The sequence below is a fragment of the Hemicordylus capensis genome, chromosome 2, assembly GCF_027244095.1.
Source record: "Hemicordylus capensis ecotype Gifberg chromosome 2, rHemCap1.1.pri, whole genome shotgun sequence".
NCBI classification, from domain to species: Eukaryota; Metazoa; Chordata; class Lepidosauria; order Squamata; family Cordylidae; genus Hemicordylus; species Hemicordylus capensis.
In genome coordinates this window covers 392716678-392738889 of record NC_069658.1, presented here as the reverse complement: position 1 = coordinate 392738889, position 22212 = coordinate 392716678, and the positions used below count along the sequence as shown (strand labels likewise).

At 45.2% G+C, this 22212-nt stretch overlaps 1 protein-coding gene across 9 annotated transcripts in view; it reads right to left on the bottom strand.

Moving 5' to 3' along the window:
- The window catches only part of FBF1 (Fas binding factor 1), an 80380-nt gene extending 61656 nt beyond the window's left edge, over positions 1 to 18724 (bottom strand). For 5 of the 9 annotated variants that reach the window (XM_053295792.1, XM_053295796.1, XM_053295801.1 and 2 more), the window contains exons 1-11: positions 18582 to 18724; positions 15835 to 15956; positions 15341 to 15368; positions 14573 to 14614; positions 13541 to 13628; positions 13124 to 13184; positions 8535 to 8585; positions 8269 to 8413; positions 6309 to 6392; positions 2120 to 2239; positions 301 to 454 (exon numbers count right to left, since the gene is read on the bottom strand). In XM_053295792.1, the coding sequence (XP_053151767.1) occupies positions 301 to 454; positions 2120 to 2239; positions 6309 to 6392; positions 8269 to 8413; positions 8535 to 8585; positions 13124 to 13184; positions 13541 to 13628; positions 14573 to 14614; positions 15341 to 15368; positions 15835 to 15837 (776 nt within the window). In that variant the 5' untranslated portion in view covers positions 15838 to 15956; positions 18582 to 18724. Of the gene's footprint in view, positions 1 to 300; positions 455 to 2119; positions 2240 to 6308; positions 6393 to 8268; positions 8414 to 8534; positions 8586 to 13085; positions 13185 to 13540; positions 13629 to 14572; positions 14615 to 15340; positions 15369 to 15834; positions 15957 to 18417; positions 18558 to 18581 lie in introns of those variants that run through there. The other 4 variants (XM_053295793.1, XM_053295794.1, XM_053295800.1 and 1 more) reach the window with 4 other exon arrangements.
- Positions 18725 to 22212: the final 3488 nt, after the last annotated feature.

Sequence of the window (22212 nt, the reverse complement as noted above, 5' to 3'; positions counted from 1 at the left end):
ACATCTTTGTTGAAGCTGGTCTGAAGAGGAAATCAACATACTTCTACCCTAGCATTGTCCTTTCTTCTACTCTGAAACTAGCAATGACATCATTGTTGTAGATAGCTGGGCTCTCGAGCAGCTTGTCCAGGGAATTCTAGCTTTTCAGGTTTAGGAAGTTGGTAATTCCTGACCTATACTATACTGTAAAGTGTAACATGATCTCATTCTTTTCTTTTGACAATCCAATGCCATTATTGCCCTTCACCTTATGAAACACTGCTGTAGTCCAGTACATTGTTATGAATGAAGGTTGCTTACTCTTCACCCTTTCTGCTAGGTTTCAGTTCTGTCTTTGAGCTGTCACCAAACCCCAGAGCATCCATGAGATCGTCCCCATCATCCTCAAATATTAACTCCTCCCTTTTCCGTTCAGGGGCAATAGGATGGCTGGGAGCTGAAGACAGAGATGTTCCTGTTAAATGGAATTGAGAGAATTTGTAACAGGACATAACAACAACCCTGCTGGATCAGGCCCAAGGCCTATCTAGTCCAGCATCCTGTTTCATACAGTGGCCTACCAGATGTCTCCAAGAAGCCCACAGGCAGGGGATGAGAGTTTGCCCTCTCTCCTGCTGTTGCTTTCCTGCAACAGGTATTTAGTGGCATCTTACCTCTGAGGTTGGAAGTGAGTTCTAATTTTACAGCTACAGCATCAGGGCTGCCTTTCAAGTTGCACAGCAGTTCTGGTGGGTCCCTAAAGCTGATGTTTTACCGCATGGAAAGTTGGCCAGTATTGACTCATCATCCTAAATACATTATTTTTAATGATGTCTATAGTATTTCTGGGGTGCATCTTGCTTTAAAATTCTTATCCAATTTATCCTCACCACAGGTTAGGTCAGTTGGGAACAGACTGCCTTGCCAAAGGCACAGTGCTTCACAATAGAGCAAAGATATCAACATATGACTTCTATATCTAGTGATGCTCTAGCTCTAACCATTTTTCTCCAAAAAGCATTTAAAAGGACTGAGTAACAACTGTGCTAGGGCTTTAATATCTGTTTTGGTAATCAGGGAGACAGCTTATTAGTGGTGTGCACGGACCGGTCCGGGGCCATACAAAAGGCCTCTGGACCGGTCTGGAATTCCGGCGGTCCGGCGGGAATGTGTCATTAAGGGGGGGCAGTAGTACTCCCCCCCCCCGCCGCTCTTCCCCCTCCGGCGCTGGACTTTATACGTTGATGGTATCTGAGCTATCAGTGACTGATCAGGAGAGAGATCTTAGGGTAGTGGTGGACAGCTCATTGACAGCGTTGACAGTGTGCAGCAGCTGTGAAAAAGGCAAATTAGATGCTAGGGATCATTAGGAAGGGATGCTAATATTACAAACGCCCTTATACAAATCTATGGTGTGGCCACATCTGGAGTACTGTATTCAGTTTTGGTCACCGTAACTTAAGAAGGATATTGTAGAACTGGAAAAGGTGCATCAGAGGACAGCCAAGATGATCAGGGGCCTGGAGCACCTTCTTTATGAAGCTAGGATACAGCATCTGGGGCTACTTTGGAGAAGAGGTGTCTAAGGGGAGACATGGTTGAGGTGTATAAAATTATGCATAGGGTGGAGAAAGTGGACAGAGAGAAATTTTTCTCCCTCTCTCACAACACTAGAATCAGGGGTCATCCCAATTAACTGAAGGTCAAGAAACTGAGGACCAACAAAAGGAAGTACCTTCTCACACAGAATATAATTAATCTATGGTCTGCCATGGGATGTGGTGATGGCCACTAGCCTGGGTGGCTTTAAAAGGGGCTTAGACAAATACATGTAGGACAGGTCTATCAATGGCTACTAGTCTGGTGGCTGTGGGCCAACTCCAGCCTCAGAGGCACGATGCCTCTCAATACCAGCTGCAAGGGAGCAACAGCAGGAGAGAAGCATGCACATACCTCTTGCCTGTGGGCTCCCCAGAGGGACCTGGTAGGCCACTGTGTGCAACAGGATGCTGGTCTAGATAGGCCTTGGGCCTGATCCAGCAGGGTTGTTCTTATGTTCTTAAGTGTGATAACTCTTCATTAGTTTTCACAAAGCATCCAAAAAAAAGTGATACAGTTTTGATATAGAGTATTCATTTACCTTTTTCTTTGGCGATCCCAGCACTTGCTTCTGGAGTACTTTTGGTGACAGAGGAATGTATCTTCTTCACTGTGCCCTCTTCCTCATCAGACAAAAGGCCAGCCAAAGGGTCATCAATATCTAGGAAATTAACAGTCATGAGGAAAGCAGGCAATTCTTTCAAAACCAAGGCAAAGAGCAAACTAAAAACAGAGCTCATGTCAAGAAGTGGGAAAGGATCTTAATAGTCAGGACCCCTGACGCAAGCCCAGTAGGCCCAAGTTCCAACACCACACTGCCACTATAATGCCCCCTTAAGACAACCCTTAATTGACTCAAGACTAAGGAGCTTTCCAGAGAACCATTTTTTGCACAAAAAAATACCATTTCCTAGTTTTGCATCTTATACTTGCGTTTCAAAATTGTATTTACTATATTTATCGCGTGACCCTCAGGGACATATTTACAGGAGGCAAAGTGGGCTGTAGAGGGAAGGAGTACCGTGTGCACAATGTTAATCTAGATATCAACTAATGACTGGTCCAAGGTCAGCCAATGAGCTCAGAGAGTGGCTGAGTAGGTATTTGAACCTATGTCTCCCTGGTCTAAGTCCAGCAGTTTATTCATATTATTATATACCACTTTTCAACAAAAAAGTTCTCAAATCAGTTTACACAGCAAAAGGAATAAGAAAATCACACCAGCCACAGACACTGGAAAATCACTATAATGGTGTAGAGGAACGCGACCTAGACCTCTCGGGTTTTTGTAAATAAGCCCGTGTATTGTTGTTAATATTCCTGTTTATAATTTATAATTCATTCATAATACATAATTCATAAAAATTTATAATTCATTCATAATACAAGAGCTATTTACAATTTTTTTGTGGTAAAACCTTATTTTTGTAAATATTCCTTGTATTATGAATGAATTATATATTGGATTATATTCCCAAAGTGGCATTATTGTAAATAGGATTCTGCGGTTGCAAATCCCTTTGCATGGAGATGGCTGATAGGGTCGAAAGTTCAAACAGCTGACTTTTTTGTGGGGGGAGAGATTTTGAAAAATGGAGGGAATTTTTGTTTGTTCTAATTGGATGGTTTAAAAAACTGTTGGGCCACGGTATATTGAGAGAGTTGAGAGGGTTTGGGCAGGCAAGTCAAGAAGAGAGAGTCCTGGAAGTGAGGGTCAAATCAAGAGAGTCTGTTGGAGCAAGTCAGAGCTGGAGGTTGCAGAAGAAGGAAGAGAGTCTGGAAGTCAGCTAGAGAGTGAGTCCAGGAAAGCAGAGAGTGAGCAGCCAGCAAGAAGAGAAGCCTTCTAGCTGAAATCACTAGAAGAAAAAGGAAGAGCCAGGCTGGATTGAGCCCCAGACCTGTGCTGTAATTAGAACAAGAGACTACCCAGCAAGCCAGAAGCTGAGAAGAAAGAAGGCACAGAGGACTCTGAGTAGGGACAGTATATAGAGCCAGGTAGTGATTGCGTTTTTCCAGTTTAAATTTCCCCCTGACCTGCTCCGTTAACAGTTTTGAATTTGTATTTTTGCTGCAAAAGTAATGTTTTAATTGAACCAATTTTGTTCTAAAAAGTAAACTTCCTTGTTATTAAAAAATTAGAAGCTTGTTGATTTGTCTCCACCCTCCATCCATGCCTATAAGCCTCTCCACACTATTGAGGTGAGTTTTTTGGGGTGGGTGGGGGTGGGTTGTAATTTTTGATAAAGGTGAAGGGTTGCTGTGGTGGACCCAGCCATACCAAAAAGTCCACTTGGTGGCAGCTGTAAAAAGCTCAGGAGGAATAGAGGGCTGTTCCTCCACAGATGGATTGATCAGCTGTGGTCCTACTGCTAAATATGAGAAAGTAACCATTTTTAAAAGGTGGCTCTTGGCCCAGTTAGCAGAAGTTAGCCAGTAGCCACTACACTGCTCCTAGGGTAGCCCTTCTGTTACAGTGAAACTGTGTTTTCTAAAGCACTTGGACTTCAAAACCATTCTTAGCTGCCTCACCCCACCTGCCACATAAAAGATCAACAGACTATCCCTCCAAGCAGCAAAGCTACCCGCTCCTCACCCACTGGATGGGGAAGAGATACTGAACTACTAGCAAGAACTGGAACTACCACTGTAGATAAAAATCCATATCCAGAAGCTAAGCAAATGCATTTTCAAGCCATTTCAAACTGGCTTTAGAGCTTGCTAAGGGGTTGAGACGGCCTTGGTCAGCCTGATGGATTACCTCTACCGGGGAACTGACAGAGGAGACTCTGCTGGTTCTTTTGGTTCTCTCGGCTGTGTTCAATACCATCGACATGGTATCGTTTTGGATTGCCTGGGGGAGTTGGGGATAGGGGGCACTGCTTTGCAGATAGGTTCTGCTCCTATCTCCTATTTCAGGTAGATTCCAGATGGTAGAGCTTGGTGACAGCTGCTCCTCAAAACAGGAGCTATTATATAGATTCCTTCAGGGCTCCATTCTGTCACCAATGCTTTTTAACATTTACATGAAACTGATGGGTGAGGTCATCAGGAGATGTGTTATCAGTATGCTGATGACACCCAAATCTACTTCTCCTTTTCATCTTCATCATAGGAAATGGCATTCATTCCCTAAATGCCTGCCTACAGGCAGTAATGGACTGGATGAGGGATAACAAATTGAAGCTGAATCCAAGCAAGACGAAAGTGCTCATTGTAGGGGCTCAGAATTTGAGGGATGAGTTAGGCCTTCCTGCACTGGATGGGGCTGCAGTAGCCCAGAAGGAGCAGGTACACAGCTTGGGAGTACTCCTGGACCCAGGCCTCACCTGGGTATCTCAGGTGGAGGCTATGGCCAGGAGCGCTTTCTATCAGCTTCGGCTGATTTGACAGCTGTGTCCATTCCTTGAAGAGGACAACCTCAAAACAGTGGGGCATCAGCTGGAAACCTCCAGGCTTGACTATTGCAATGCGCTTTATGTGAGGCTGCCTTTGAACGTAGTTTGGAAACTTCATTTAGTTCAAAATGCGGCAGTCAGATTGGTCTCTGGGACAATCCAGAAAGACCATATTATGCCAGTTTTGAAACAGTTGCACTGGGTGCCGATATGTTTCTGGGCAAAATACAAAGTGCTGGTTATTACCTTTAAAGCCCTGAACAGCTTAGGTCACAGTTATCTTAGAGAGCACCTTCTTCTACACAATCCCCTCCGCACGTTAAGGTCATCTGAGGAGGTCCGTCTTCAAGTACCACCAACACATGTGGTGGCGACTCAGAGGCGGGCCTTCTCTGTAGCTGCTCCTGGACTGTGGAATGGACTCCCGGCAGAAATCCGTAATCTGAGTTCATTATTGCCCTTAAGACCTATCTGTTTGGCCTGGCCTTCCAGGGTTTTTTAAACTGTTTTTAAACCGGAAAGGATTGGCCTGGTTTTCCAGGGCTTTAAAAACTGTTTTAATTATGGTTTTATGTTGTTTTTAATAGTTAGTTGGTTTTAGTTTTGTTTTAATGTAAACTGCCCAGAGCCATTTTTGGAAGGGTGGCATAGAAATCAAATAAATAAATAAATAAATAAATAAATAAATAAATAAATAAATTTAGGATGCCAACAAGTTGTAGTACTATCTTGTGAAGCTTTCTGTTTCACGCCTAGTAATGAAAGGTTTCTGTATATGATGGTTAAACACAGTATGTTACTCTATGTGATGCTGTTAAACACACAAAAACAACTATAACTGGAACAATTCAGTATCAAGTCTATTAGGTTTAGTGATGGTTGGGTATAAAGATGCTTGGGTATAAAGATGGCACTTTTAATTGTAAACTGCCTTAAGCCATTTTGGAAGGGTGGTATACAAATCAAATAAATAAATAATAAATAAATAAGTTTCTTAATTTTTCCCCTCTGGATTTACTTTGTGCCCCAAAGAAAGAGTGCATTTCATGCACACAGCAGTCCTGCTCAGGCATTATGGGAAGTGTAGATGCTGTACCCAACATTCCTAATCATGGGGGGGGGCATCTCTCTCCAAGTACAGCATTTGTCTCTTCAGACAAACACTGTATTCATGGACAGTGTGAAGGAGGGGCTATGGGGCACAATGGCAGGTGGGACAGGGCTTTCCAGCATGCTCCCATGGGTATTGTATCCGTGTACGTTAACCATGCTTTCCATAATGTCTGAATAGGGCTAAACACACCACTACATTTTGTGCCAGCAATCAGATCCTACCTTCAAAGGAGAACTTCTGTTTCACCTGTCTTGAGGTGATGGGAGCAGAGCTCGGATTCTTGTCCATTCCGCTTACAGCATCTCCTGGATATGTGTATGCACAATATTTTTAAAAGAAAAGGTAAATATTTCTACTGATATCAAATTCTTAGATAATGACGGCACTTTCCCCTACAAATCCATGTAAAAATGTATACATCTGGTTAAAATTATTATCTTAAGTGCAGTGGGTTCCAGGAATATGCAGATGGGAAGAAACTAGTTTAGATTCATGCAAAACCAGGTTTTAGTCCTGGCTCTGCATGGTGTCTGAACCAGACTGCTCTTACATAATCTGACATCTGGAGAAGATTCAGTAGGTTTAACATCCAAGGGCTTTGAATCACAAGCCAACCCTTTGGAGTGGAGCTAGGGAGTGCCAGTGCATACCGATGTGCTTATCCCTGTGCTAGGCTTGGTCATGTAGGGAGCAACCACTCAAGTGCTGAGGCCTCCACTAGCCTCATCTGGGGCCCCTAGTTAAGGAAGGAGGAGTTGGGCAGACTTGCACACTTTGTTCAGCAGCCTTCGCAGGTTCTCAGTCCCAATTGCACCATTCAAGCTGGAATCGTCTTCCTCTCTCTCAGTCTTCTGGCCCTGTAGATAGGAAGGGCTGCAGACACACCCCACCCCACCCCACCCCACCCAAGCCTTTCCTCCCCTTGGTGCTGCAGCCTTCTTCGTGCCAGACCTATGCACATTCTGACTGTTCCCAAGCTCTGTACTTGGGCTGATTGGAGTTTGCAGGGCAAGATGCCTTGCTGTGGGCCATATAAAGTCTCCCAAGCCTGCCAACTGTAGTCACTGGGCACAGAAAGCTATTTGCACAATGAAGACAGAATGGATACCTAGTCCTTTGTAGGGATGTGCATGGAACCGGCAGGGGCCGGTTCGACAGCAGGGGTGGGATAACTTTAAGGGCGGGAGAGGGTGTACTTACCCCTCCCTCCGCTTTCCCCCCACCGGCGCTGGCTGGAAAACCGGTCTGGTGGGGTGGCAGCGTACCTCCCTGCCACCCCATCTGCTCTTTAGACCGGAAGTAGTGAGCGCATGTCAGGCATGTGCACGTGCCGATGTGCGCTTGCTCACTATTTCCACCTACTTCCGGTCCGAAGAGTGGACGGGGCGGCAGGGAGGTAAGCTGCCACCACGCCAGACCAATTTTCCAGCCAGCGCTGGGGTGTGTGTGTGTGTGTGTGTGGAGTCGGAGAGAGGGATAAATGCACCCTCCCCCACCCTTAAAGTTATCCCACTCCTGCCGAACTATTCGAACTGGCCAGTGTTTGAACCTGTTTGGAGGCCCGTAAAAGGGCCTCTGGTCAGTGCACATCCCTAGTCCTTAGGGGCCCCAGGGCCTCACTGACATTGAACAAGCCTCCACTGCCCACTCTCCATGTATGCAAACTGAGGGCTAGATTGAGTCCATTTTAATTTGCAAGTCGAACCTTTCCCAAAAAGGCGGGGGAAAGGGGAGCAGAAATGTTAGGAGGTTTTTACACTCAACAATGGCCTTTTTAATGCTGTAACTGATTCACCTTACAGACATTTTGCAATTAGCTCAGAACTGGGATTCACAGTTTTCTTTTCATTTCACATTCTCCTGCAGTCTAAAGCACAAGGCAGTGAACAGAGAGGTTTTCCCATCACTTCTTCCTTACCATGCCCAGTTGATTATTTGAATTAGCCCTGAGCCAGAGGGTAACGTTAATCAGAGATAGGGAGTAGGGACCCAGGCACAGGCATCGGAGGTAATAGAGCCAACTATCATTTCCACTTTAACAGTTTATTATGGAAATATGAGTCACTACATATACCATTTGAGTCTTGCTCCTAATTCTTTCTAATAAGAGGAATTATTACAGAAACTCAGGTTCCTCCCAAGTGTCTTTGAAAAGGCTATGCAAAAAGAATGGAACCTCACCTTTTCCCGTAACTGATGTGTCCTTAGCCGATCTTGCTGGCTCAGTCAAAGGCTGAGCTTTCTCCCTATCTTTCACAGGTTTCTGAAGAGGCCCAGAGCGTGTTTTCCTTAAGCCCAGAAGGTCAGCTTCCATGTCATCCATATCCTAGGGTGGGAGAATACATACATCATGGGCACAATGCTTTGGAAAGCCTTTTTGACAACTGGCAGAACACAGCACGCAAGCTTATCTTGTTTTTATATGGAAAGAAATGTTCTCCATTTACCTTCAAGGTCTCCAAAAGAGCTTCTGGGTCTACATCTGAGACATCAGGCTCCTTAGGGACAAATGAACAAACACACAAACAAGTTTTTTTGTTTTTTTTTACTTACTGTATTCGTATATCACTTTTCAGTTAAGAAAAATATCCCAAAGCAGTTAATCTCAATATTAACAGGCAACTCAACATCATTAATCTGAAACTGATCTCCAGTGGAAAGATGTTGAAGAATTGTACAGGTCTTTATAGCATGATACCCTAGCAGTACTTGTTAGAACGGAGCATTGGTCATTTACTGTGAAGGCTCCTTCATGGTGCTGGGTACGAGGACATCTCACCACTGGGTTATCCTTCCCATGTGCTCCAAAGGCAGGACTATGCACATTAGTGTAGAGCCTTTAAGAGCCTGGGAAGGATGACCCCACCGAGTCCTTTTAGGCCAAGTGAAAGGAAGAAGACAGGTCCCCAGTATAGGTAAAATAAGGACAAAAAGGGTTTTAACAGAACTGCCAGTGGGAAAAAGCAGGAAAATACGAGGCTGGAGTGATAGATGAAAACAAACAGGAGCTCCCTCCCCACAGAGCAGGTCAGGGCACCAATGGGTGGGTTGAGATGTCCTCAGACCCAGCACCAAGAAGGAGCCTTCATGGTAAGTGACCAATGCTCTGATGCTGGGCTCCAAGGACATCTCACCACTGATAGCCCTGTCCGCCCCCACCCCCCAAAAGGGAGGGAGTGCCCAAGCCTACTCCGGGGGAAGGACCTGTTGAAGCACCCTTATGCCAAACGCCACCTGGGTGGAAGCGTATGTATCCAACTTTTAGTGCTTCGTGAAAGTGGACGGTGTCTTCCATGTTGCCATCTTGCAGATATCATGTACGGGAGCGTTGGTTGAAAACGCTACTGAAGGTGCTGCCGCCCGAGTAGAGTGTGTGACAATACTTGTGGGCAACCTGAGAGGTAGCACTTCATAGGCAATGGCTATACATGCCCTTATCTACCGGTTGATGGTTGCTGTCGTGACCAGCTGACCCATGGAGGTAGGCAAAAATGAGACCAAGAGAGCTTTGGTTGAATGGAAGTCTTCTTTGTTTGAGGTAAGTTTTAAGACACCTACAAACGTCTAGGTTGTGCCAAGTACGTTCAGTTCGGTGGGCCGGCTTAGGACAGAAGGATAGTAATATGATGTCTTGAGAATGGTGAAGCGCTGAGGAAACTTTCGGGTGGAAGAAGGGGTCTGGAATCGAATCTTTGGAAAACACACAGAGGTGCTTGTGGATCAACAGCGCTCACAATACGGAAACCCTTCTGGCTGGCGTCACCACTATCAGGTAGGCAAGCTTAAAGGTCAGTATCTCCAGTGGAATGGAGCATATTAGCCCAAAAGGTGGTGATTGTATAGCCCGTAGGACTGTGTGGAGGCTTCAAGATGGGAAACGGTGTACCGTAGGTGAAAACAGGAGGGTTACCCCCCTGAGAAATTGTTCTGGGGGGGGGAGGGTGTCCGCATAGATTTACTTGAAATGCTTGATATGAGGCCCACCAGTGCTTGTTGTTTTAGGGTATTTGCTCGGAATCCTTTTTCCAAACCATCTTGAAGAAACTGTAGTAAGTGCATCATGGTAACCTTTCCCTGAGGTACTCAGTGTCTAACAGACCAGTGAAGTAATGCCCACCATGTACACTGATACATCCAGTTAGTGGATTCTCTTCTGGATGCCATCAAAGTGTTAAGGACTGTGTTGCAGTAGCTGTGCTGTTTTAACAGGCCCTGTTCAGTAGCCATCCGGCTAGATTTAACCAGGCCGGATCATGGTGGAGCACAGGACCTTGAGACAGGAGATACTCTGAAACAGGGAGTATCCAAGGTTTATACAATCTACTGCAAGATTGTATAACTCCACAAACCAAGGCCTCCTGGGCCAGAAGGGGCAACAAGAATCACCTGTGCTTTTATCATGCAGATCTTTCTGAGGACTCGTGTGAATAATGGAAATGGTGGGAAAGTGTACAAGAGACCCTGGGGCCAGGGACTCAATAGCACGTTCACTGCTTCCACCTGCTTGCATGGAAATCTGGAGAAGAGCCTCCTGGTCTTTGTACTGAGTGGTGTTGCAAACAGGTTCACCAGCGAGGTCCTGAACCATTCTGTAAGGTTGAGGAATACAGATGGATTGAGTTCCCAATCCCCGGGTAGCAACTCCTTTTGGCTGAGCCGATTTGGGGCAGTTGGTGGGTCATGAAATAAATCGCCCAACCACAAGAGGGATGCTTTAGAGCAGGGATCCTCAACGTTGGGCCCCCAGATGTTCTTGGACTTCAACTCCCATAATCCCCAGGCCCAGTGGCCTTTGGCTGGGGATTATGGGAGTTGAAGTCCAAGAACATCTGGGGGCCCAACGTTGAGGATCCCTGATTTAGAGCATGAGGCTGCAGCCGAGGATCTAATTGCCAGGGAAGAAGCGTCCTGAGTGCGCCTGTAGGCCGATTCAATGCGCTTATCAGTTTGGTACTTTATGGCCACCTCACCATCTTTGGGTAACAACAAACCAGAGAGGAGTTAATACCACAAGAGCATTGGTAGGGGGTGTTTTAAACAGGTTAGCTGCCTTGTGCTGAAAGGTGTAATATTTATTTACCACTGCTAGAGACCTTCTATTAGAGTCGCTGGCATCTGCCACTCCTGTTTCATGGTATCCATGAAATGCTCAGGGAAGGGCAGGGTCACTTCGTTTTTTGGTTTAGGAAAAACCGCCCCCCACCTTTGTGGTTGGCTGAGACTCAGTGGGAGGCATAGGTTGCAATCTCAAGGTATCAGTGGTTTTATACATCAGTGGGGAAAAATCCTCTGGCTGGAAAAGCCTTTGGGAAGTGGCCAAGGACTCGGGGTCCTGACTCTCTGACCATTCCCCCTCCTCTTCAATTGGGTCATATTCAATTGGAATATCTCCATGTCTGGATCAATAGACATGGATTGACTCATCTTTTTAACCAGGCCTTTTAGCTTTTGTAATTTTAAATATTATAAATAATTTTTGTTTTAGGCAGCTTTTTGGAGTTTTAATAGATTTTAATGTTTTGTTTATTTGTATTGTTTTATGATTGTGAACTGTCCCGAGACTTTGGTCTGGGGCAGTAGAGAAATGTATTAAATAAATAAATAAATAAATAAATAGGATTCGCAGGTCGCTTGCCCAAATCAGGTTGATTAGGGTTGGTAGGCTGCCTTATTGGAGATTCCCTCCTGCTGAACACTCTGAAGAGTGTACACTTGTAGGCACAGGAGTCTCACATTGTTTTGACCCAGATTTGCTCTTGCATGAGGAGCGTGCCATGTGCATATGCTTATGTTTCTTTTTGGCTTGGGAGAGGTTGGGTCTCTGAGGAGTAGGAGGAGGAGGCTGAAGAAAAACTTCCCCTCCTGTGCCTCTTCCTCTTTTTGTTTTTATTTTAAACATTTTTTTAATGGCATCTTGGAATCAGGATTGCCATGCCGCTAGCATTGGCTGGGTAATTGGTTAGGGGCATGTTGCTGCAGGATGGGGCCCTGCTGGGAGGAGTGGAGAGGGGGCCCGACATGCTGCAACCCTACTGGGGTTCTTGAGGCATTGTAGGAGTTACCCTCCGTGTTGGAGCCCATTGCTGCTGCCGCATTGGCTGGAGTTGAACCGGGGGAGGCACGGCTGGAAGAGCGAGTGACCCCCGAAGTTCCCACCACTGCTGGGGCACTGTGCAGGGTAGTGGCGGTGGCCTTCTGCACGCCAAGGAGGACTTTGGTGCTGTCGCCACTGCTGCAGCAGAAGACACTTTTGCGACTTGCTGCCTTTTCTCTCTGTGTGGTAGGCGGTGGGAGCGAGGCAGCGGCCTGGCCTTCCTCCGTTGCTGCACCTCTGAGTGCCGCCTGGCTCCTAGTCTCGCGGCCCGAGGGTGGGAGACTGGGAGCCGCATCTGGCATCCCTTCTTCAGGTTCCACCGACGAAGCCAGGGATGCAGTTGGCAGAGGTCCCCCCAGTGTCCTGCTCGGGATTAGGGGTGTGGTAGCTTGGTTTCGGCCCCTCAGGACCAAAAGCGTCCAGAGGCACTCAGCAGGGTGCAATGGGCTCCATGAAAGGAGGCATTTGATAGAGGGGGGACGGGATGTGGATAGAAAGAGGAAGAAGTTTTTTGTTTTTAAACAGAATGCAAGAGCAAAGGCAGAGGCTGAGGGTAAGAATGAATTCTAGGAGGCTACCTAGGAGAGGGAGAAGAAAAGCTTTCAAATACTAAGAGAGCGAGAGAAGTAGTTCTGCCTCAAGCGGTCCACAGGACTAAAAGAACTGAGCGGGGTCACCCTTCCCAGGCTCTTAAAGGCTCTAAACTAATTTGCATAGTCCTGACTTCGGAGCACGTGGGAAGTGGTGAGATGTCCTTGGAGCCCAGCATCAGAGAACCCATGTTTTTCTCCAGCTGAACTATATGGGCATACTCCTTCTCATGCCATGTTTTCAGACACAGGAATGAGCTGCAGGAATATTCTTTTGTTGACAGATTGCAATGTTGAAAGCCGCCTTCATTTACCATGCAGAAATGATGAGGACTCTTGCATTTCCTCTCACCTCTGCATCTGCCCCTTCCTCAAGAGCCATTTTGCTGAAGAAGTCATCCTCCAGAAGGCCTCTGAAACACAATAAAAAACTGAGGGACAGGCATATGCAAAACACTTGAAACATTTTACTGGCATTTTCTAAACACTTGTGAATTCCCTCAGAAGTGCTCAGATGTTTTGCCTAAGAAGAAATCCTCTCCATTCACTTCACATTTCACTTTAGCTTAGAAGAAATTTCAGTAGCAACTCTACTTAGGAATATCCCTGAAAAGGGAAGACCACAGTTAAAAAAAGAGAGAAGCTGGAACAACAAAACAAAACAAAACTACAAAACTCAGGATTGCTCAAGAGCTGAATGAGGCTCCCACAGGACCATCATCATTTTGTACACTGAAAATGCTCCAGAAGAAATAACACCATCACTTACTTTGTGCTAGTCTGTGAGGAGATTCCTCTGGGCCTCCCTCCACTGCTACCAAATGAAACAGGTTTGCTAGATTTGGGGGGAATGTCATCTAGGAATGAGAAATGCAGAAGGGGTTGAAGAGTACTTTGCTTTAACCAGCTGCATTATTTATTATACTGTCTACTGTATTTAGAACCACGTTCTAAATTTCTTGGAACTATTCTAGTTTGTTTAAATTTTAGAACCATTCCACATAAGTTGTTACCGTGTGTGTGTGTGTGTGTGTGTGTGTGTGTGTGTGTGAGAGAGAGAGAGAGAGAGAGAGAGAGAGAGAGATAGATTCCTAAGATCTTACTCTCTGCCTTGGCAACCTTACAAATTAGTGCAAAAATTTCAGACAGTGCAGTTGTCTGCCACAGTGATCTGATTTGATCACTACTATATTATACTGTATTATGCGATTCTGGAGTTCTTATTGCTGTATTTGTTTGTTACTTTACATATGTACTTGTGTTTTGTTTTATATATGTAATATTTACATGCAATGGCCTTTGTCCAAGCAATAAAGACTGACCGTGCTCAGGCACATACTATGCATAAGCATAATCCCTCCTCCTTTGAACCTGTGACAGGTGAGGGGCAATTTAAATTTATTTATTTATTTGACTTCTATACCCCCCTTCCAAAAATGGCTCAGGGCAGTTTACACAGAGAAATAATAAATAAGTAAGATAAGATGGATCCCTGTCCCCAAAGGCTCACAATCTAAAAAGAAACATAAGATAGACACCAGCAACAGTCACTAGAGGTACTGTGCTGGCGGTGGGTAGGGCCAGTTACTCTCCCCCTGCTAAATAAAGAGAATCACCACATTAAAAGATGCCTCTTTCCCAAGTTAGCAAGGGCAGCAGGAGGACAGCATCGTGAAAATAATCATTATCCTGCCCCTCCAAGGTGAAGTGAGGCCTTAGCTTTACTCATTGTTCGCAAACTCTATATTAGGCAAAATCAAAAATGGATTTTAAAAGTTTTTCCACATCAATGATTATTTACCATCATCACCAAGGAGATCACTGAGGACATCATCAATGGAGCCTAAAATAAGACAGAACCAATTTATAGCCACAAGATTATCCAGCATAAACTCTGCAAAGCACTTGTTGTAACAAGCATGGTCTATCCCTGCCATATGAATCTGCCTTAAATATTATCAGAACATTGGCTAATCTTGCCCAGTACTCTTACAGGCAGCAGCTCTCTGCGGTCTTAGGCAGAGACCTTTCCTGCCACCTGTTGAAATCCTTTTGACTGGAGATGCCAGGGATTGAACTTGGGGCATTCTACATGCAAAAAAATGTGTCCCACCACTGAACTATGGTCACCCTTACTCCACAAGACAACAGAACTACAGAGATGAGAACTATACTGACTTAACAAACAACTTAACGTACATCCTAGGTCCCATGCAGTTACAACTGCCCATCTAATCCTGCTAACCAAAATTGCTTGAAGTGGGTTTACAAACCCTAGTTAAGATGGCACCTGATTGGCCTCATTTATGTGTAACACTGATGCAGACATAATGCTCACCAGATTATTAAGGTTGACTAGGCAATGGAGGAGATAATTCATACTAGAGAAGAAAGAGGGAGGGTTTCTGCATTCCCAAGGCTGACACCTAAATTGTAAACCATGGTTTGCAGCAGGTCAGTGTTATGTCTGCATTGGTGACACTGTTGCATCCACTGGATCAATCTATGAGGCACCATCCTCACTAATCTCCAAAAAGTTATAAGACTGTGAAAACACATACATATGTACCTTTCAGTCCTTTCTTGGTTTTCACTGCCTAAAAAGAAAAAGTTCAGATTCTATTACAAAAACAAAGCAGAAAGAGCAAATTTTGCCTATCCTAGACTGACTCTCTGGATGCAGATGCATAAAAACTTCAAGAGCCAGGAGTAAAGCAAGTAGCTGTCAAAATAACAGAAACACAAAAGGGAAGCACTCCAAAATGAAATACAAACAAGCAAAATAAGAATGCTTGAACAATATGAACCCCTTATTATATAAAATTGATGATGAAAAATAAATATCCAGATTCCTTTTGTTATATAATGCTACATTAATTTTAATTTCCTTCCTGGAGAGGGAACTGCCTAGGAGAATTTCTCCCCTTTTGTACTCCTGTCCCCTAAGCACTATGCACAGACACCCTGAGTTTGAGTGGTAAAGCTGGCACGGATGTAGAACAGGGCTTTTTCCAGGGTAACCATGATCTTGTAGAATCAGTTGACCAATGAGGCCCTTCTTACCATATCATGTCTTCCAAATGCATATGCTGGCTCTTTCTTTTGTGATCCAATGCCTGTCCTCAGGTCATCTTTACATCTAATTTATGATGGCTTAATTCAGCAGACATTTACTCCAGGCTCACCTAAAGGAAGGGGAGATAAAAGTTACTAATTTAGGTTACTTAATAACTTTTATAGTAAGATCTTAAAAGTAAATACATACATTAGAGAGAAACGGGAAGGATTTTAAAGCTTCAAATAGCACTCCATACAAGCATCGTTTGGATCACAGAAGGATGCAGTTAATAACAAATAAGTATAAATTTATTGTTGATTAATGTAACAGATATTATGGATAGGGGTAAGACATTTGGTTTCCGCTTTCTTCAGCTGCTTTGATGTTATTGGAAAGGTACAGTAGCTGCAGTGACAGTTACAGAATGTCTTTGTAGAGTGTTCAGTCATGTTAGATTAGCTACTGCTGAAATTAGCATTGGAATATTATTACTTATATATTGCTTTTTCAACAGAAAAGTTATCAAAGCAGTGTACAAAGAAAACAACAACAACAGAAAGAGGATTGTTTATTCATGGGGCCAGTTCATATGAACATGGCCTCCACCAGCCTCCTACACACAATTAATTTGGGGCTGCACCAAGAATGCACTCATCCTGACATTTTCTCAGCACATCCTGAAACTGAATGTGCAGAGTGATAATTGGAATCACCCCTCTACACACGCTCCAAAATTCTGGGATTTGCAACACACATAGAGGGGCAATTCTGATTGTCCCTCACACATGATTACAGGACATGCTGAGAATGCACCAGCACATCCCTTCTGATGTCAGCGGGACATGTTCTCAGTACAGCCCTGCCATTATTGTATGTAGGGGACGGTGGGAGCCGTGTTCATCTGAACTGGACCATCATAAAATTACGAATACGACAAATATTTATATACCACTTTGCAACAAAAGTTCCCAAAGCTGTTTACATAGATATAAATAAATAAATAAAACTTATGTGTATTTAAACCATCGATTAATCCACTAAGATTTCTGATGAGAGCACTACCATATAAGCATCCTTCATTTCTGTCCCAGTCCCACCCTAGCTTTGGGAATTATATTCTACAAATCTGAATGCCAAAATTTCAGAAACAGAAATTTGTTTTTGCCCTGATCTGAACAACAACAAAACCCTTAAAATACAACAGCCCTATTCAGACATTATGCTTAATGTGTATACAGATGTCTGTGTACATGTTACTTTTGTAGCCCTATTCACACATGTTCAATGCATCTGCACTGAAATGTGTTCAATCTACATACAAAATATGCACATACATATTTGTGCTATCTGTACCCAGGTTCATTTTTCAAATGAATGCAGCCCTATTCAGGTCATGTCCAACACATGTACAATCTGTGTACAGTATGCACTTACAGACCTGTGTATAGAGATATTTATACATTATGTTCAACACATGTCCACTAGTACACTTCCTATCTCTAGCATGCATTTGGGAGGAACATAGGAAGCTGCCATATACTGAGTCAGACCATTGGTCTATCTAGCTCAGGCAGCAGCTTCTCCAAGGTTGCAGACAGGAATCTCTTTCAGCCCTCTCTTGGAGAAGCCCGTGAGGGAACTTGAAACCTTCTGCTCTTCCCAGAGCAGCTCCATCTCCGGAGGAGAATATCTTACAGTGCTCACACTTCTAGTCTCCCATTCATATGCAACCAGGGCAGACCCTGCTTAGCTAAGGGGACAAGTCATGCTTGCTATCACAAGACCAGTTCTCCTCTCCTGAATTGTATCGTTTACTTTTAAAATAAACTTATGTCCAAAAAAAGCATTTACATGTGCATATACACCTGAATGCACACATAACAGTATGGCATAATGTCTGAATAGGGCTGTGAATGAATGTATCTGCATTCATTTTAAAAGCAAACTGGATACAGGCATCTTCATATGCAGGATACAGATAGGAAGCGTACTGCTGTAATGAACTGAACACTACTTGTTGTGAATAACTGTATATGCATACAGATCTGTACATGCAATCACGGTACACAGCCTGCAGGTGCATTGAACATAATGTGTGAACAGGACTAGTTTTGTTCATACATTGTAGCTACAGCTATCACTTTCTTTCATATACTTGAGGTAGCCAATAATATTTGGGCAACTGAGTAAGTGACAGTGAATGTTTTGCCCACCAATGGACAATGTTTATGCTACTGTCTAGTCAGGTAGTTTGTTAAGTGTGCCTGAGTTCCATCCCTACTCTAAATAATGCTGGGAATCGCAATAGCCTAATCAATGCATCTTCCCACATATTATAAATGTGGCAATACTTCTACTATGGACATACCCAACCAGTAGCATGCTAACACTACAGCTGATACACACTTTCTGATATAGGTGTAAGTAAAGTGTGCCGTCAAGTCGATTTTGACGCCTGGGGATTCGAATCGGCAACCTTCTGCTTGTTAGTCAAGCATTTCCCCGCTGCGCCACTTAAGGTGACTGATATAGGTGTAGGTATGCCTCTGCATCCTGCCCCGTTGCTCTCAGGAACATAAACTAGTTACCATAGCACCCAGCGTCCATTGCTGGCACTGTTCCCTGCACAGGGCAGTAGAAAGAATATAAATCCCCTTGAAGAGTGTCAAATTCCTTTGTTTAGGGGCAGCCTTCACGGCGGCTTACATAGCAGGGCATTCGAAAACAGCACGAGCAGCACGGATGATCTCACCTCCGCGATCAGGTATTATCCCAGCCACCGGGAGTTTTCGCTCCATAACCGCCGCAAAGCACCTTGGGAAATAGAGTTCTGACGACTCTACTGCGCATAGAACGCGCGCATGCTGTCGTTTTTACTAAACCGGAAGTAACATGCAGAAGCAAGATTGCTGGTTGCTGCTCTGTTCTAGAACGGTGAGTCCTGGGCGTTCCTCTCGTGGGGACTCCAAGCTCGATCCTTTCTGCGAGGCTCTCCTGCGGCGATGGGCGCTTTGAAGAACCAGATTGCACGTGGAGAACTCAAGGCTTTCGACAGTTGTAACATAGCGCGATCTTTTTGTCAGGGCTGATAACGTAGAACACTGCAATTGCGCTTTTAATTTTGGAGCCTGGACCTGATGAGCTAACGGGGCCTCCCTCTGCGAGATGAGCAGCCCCCCGCCCTATATATATAGTATTTTCAGAAGAAATTCTGAATAAGGCATTTCCTGCTGACTTGCAAATATCACATCTTGCATAGGCAGTCGTGCCACTTAAATTAGCTGAATACACTGCCTTTGACACCAGAATATGCTCAGGCAAAATGGAAACTTTTTTTAAAAAAGGGATGCTATATATGGTACTTCCCGTTGACCAGCAGAGACCGCATTTTGCAGGGCCAGCAGCAGCCACTCTCGGCCCTTGCTTCCACTCCACTCCCTGTGAAGCTGGCCAGCCCCAGCCAAGGGGGCGGGGACAGGGCAAGAAACACAGCGAAGAAACTCTTGTCTTGGTAGGCAAAGTGTGGGGTGAAGTGGGGTGGGGGCCGGAAAGAAATGCAGAGGCGGTGGTGGGGAGCAGCCCGGGGTTGGGGGGAGAAACGCCAGAGCAGCGGGAACCAGCGAATGTCCTCCCACCCCGACTCTGCAGCAGTCAGTCGGTCGGTGTGCAGTTTCCTCCTTCTGCTGCTGCAGCAGCAACCCCCTGCCCGTGGCATCCCAGCCCACCACTTGCTTACTACTCCGCCGTGCCGCGCCTGCCAAAGCGGCTTTCCCGAACTATTAGCCCCTACAGTCATTCTCCGCCGCCCAGCGCGGAACATCCTGCGCCCCAGAAAACAATGTAGAGGATTTGGGGGGCCCCAGGGGCTGCGGGAGACCCGATTTTCGCCCGCTAGTCCGGGGGAAAGATGCCTCTGCATTTCTCGGAGCTGATATAATTAACAATATATCTGGCAAACGGCTTGCAGAGTTTATTTATTGAAAAATGCTATCTATAAATACTCTTGGTAATAATAAAACCCCTGGGGCGATCCATTTCCAAATTTTATTTATTTATTGCTACATTTATATACCACCTTTCATTAAAAACAATCCCAAGGCGGTTTACAAAAGTTAAAAAAAAATAATTAAAATGAGAGTTAAAAGTATTAAGCTAAAAACTTGAAAACAAATCCTTTTTAAAATATATAAAATGCAAACATAAAAACTGTACACGGATAAAAACACACAGAAGCAGCAATAGAACAGTCATGTAAAGGCCTGTATAAAAAGCCAAGATTTAACAAGCTTTCTAAAAACTGATGGAGTCCGAGGAGCAAATGACCAAGGAGAGCATTCCCAATGGGAAGGTTGCCTTAGTAATCAGCAGCTCGAGACCCCAGGGGCAAATCCATCCTCCTGAGGGACACAGTCTCACTCTCTCTCTGCCAACCCAGGGACTACAGAGTTGTACTAAAGGAACCACTTGCAGCACTTCCCAGCCACTGACCCTCCTCTAATCCTGTTGGCATAAGCAGCCCTCCAGGATGTTTACAGAAACCTGCACAGGGACCTCTTCCACATGGGGCTTTTAGAGCACTTTTGCAGACTGGGACTTGGTGTGCATTCATATGAGGGCAGAATCAGGGCCGTCCCTAGTTGGGTGCAGGGCTGAGGGCAAATCAGCATGTTTGGGTGCCCCTTAACATTTCATATGATTGCAAAATCATACTGACTGATGACATACTGTGAAAATAGTGGGAGAGTGTGAGTGAGGTTTTTGGACATGTCCAACCAGCTTGGACATACAGTGCATTTGTAAGGGGAAAAGTTAAAAGCACAACAAATGCCCTTTGCTTCACCGTTCTCACTCAGACAGTCTGGATTGCAAACCAACTTGAGCATAGTGCATTTACAAATAAAATAAATAAATACTAGCTTATCCTGCGAAGAGCATCTGTGCTCTAGGACTTTATTGCTCACTCATACCGCCCCCCCCCAGTCTCTCCTCACCCAACTGTCTCCCCATAGCCATTGAATAACGGCATCCTTCACTGCAGGGTCTCGAGAGGACAGCGGTCGAGCTGGGGCTTCCCTTCCAGCCTGCACAGATGGCTCTCACAGTACACTCTTATGCTCTGGCTTGACCGTCCCCCTCTTGAGGAGACTTGGCATGCCGTCACTCAATGTCTCTTCTTTCTTTGCCGCCGCCGCCGCCTTGACCTCCTTCCCTCCTCGGCAGCAGCTGCCCTTCCAGCAACTCTCTCTTGCTGGAATTCTTGTGAGAGCTGCGACACACGGGATTAGCCACGGGTACGGGTACGTCTCAGAGAATTGTATATATAGTTTATTCAGCTGTTTACAGTTAGCCCCGCTTTTATTAGGTGTGAAGTGCTCTACGGATAGAGAGAACACTTTCTGGCAGCTTTACTGCAGAAGGGAAGATTTTAAAAATCAACCATTTGTCCAATCTATTTCAAATTCACTATTCAGAGCCCTCCCACTCTGCCCTACACTTGTGCCCAATATCAGGAAGGAATTCCATACATATACAAGGGGAAGAATAATGAAAAAAAGGGGACTCCCACACCTTCCATTGCTGGCTCTGAGGAGGAGGCGGCGGCGGAGGCGGCAAGCACAGGCTCTCAGCACAGCCCAGGGCTGCAAGGCAGGGAGGGCAGAGGGTGTGCACAGTGCTCTGGTGGGCAGCCAGCACTGGCCGCTCTGCCTCCAGACCAGGCTGGAGAGCTTCAGGCAAGATCAGGGACTGAGGACTCGGGGAGAGCATCAGGTAGGCCTTCAGAGGGCTCCAGAAGCCCCGCCACCCTCCAAACAGCTGTGAGTCGGGAGCAGAGACTGGGTTGAAGCAGCCTGGCTGCAGGGAGCCCTTCCATGAGCAGGCAAGCCTGCACATGGCTCATGTAGGTAGGTCACCTGGGGCCAGAGGAGCGGGGAGAAGAAAGTAAATTTTGGAGGGCAGGCTGCTCCAGCTCAGGGCCTGGGGTGATTCCAAAAATAGTTGCACTTTCTAAAATGTTTTCTTGGGATATTCCCATCATTTTTGAGGAGTATGAAGAGACCCCATGGATAAAGCAGCTCAAGATGAAATGGAGTTGTTTTGCAAGTGTCTGCTGCCATGATAGCACTTTAAGCAGACTTGTGTCCTATGCCCTGGACACAACTTCCATTCATTCATTTCTATTCTTTTTCTTTAATTTTTAAAACTAAAAGCCTGACTCATTTAAAATAATAGTTTGCCATGGGTCTCTATAGCCAGCTGTAGGTTTTTTAAAACCATAGAGGTCAGTGGAAAATTAGAAAAAGTTCATAAGTTGGGAAGGGCTGGCCATGGAGCTCTGAAATGAGGTAGAGCTGTAACACAGGAAGGTAGGACTCTGTGTATTA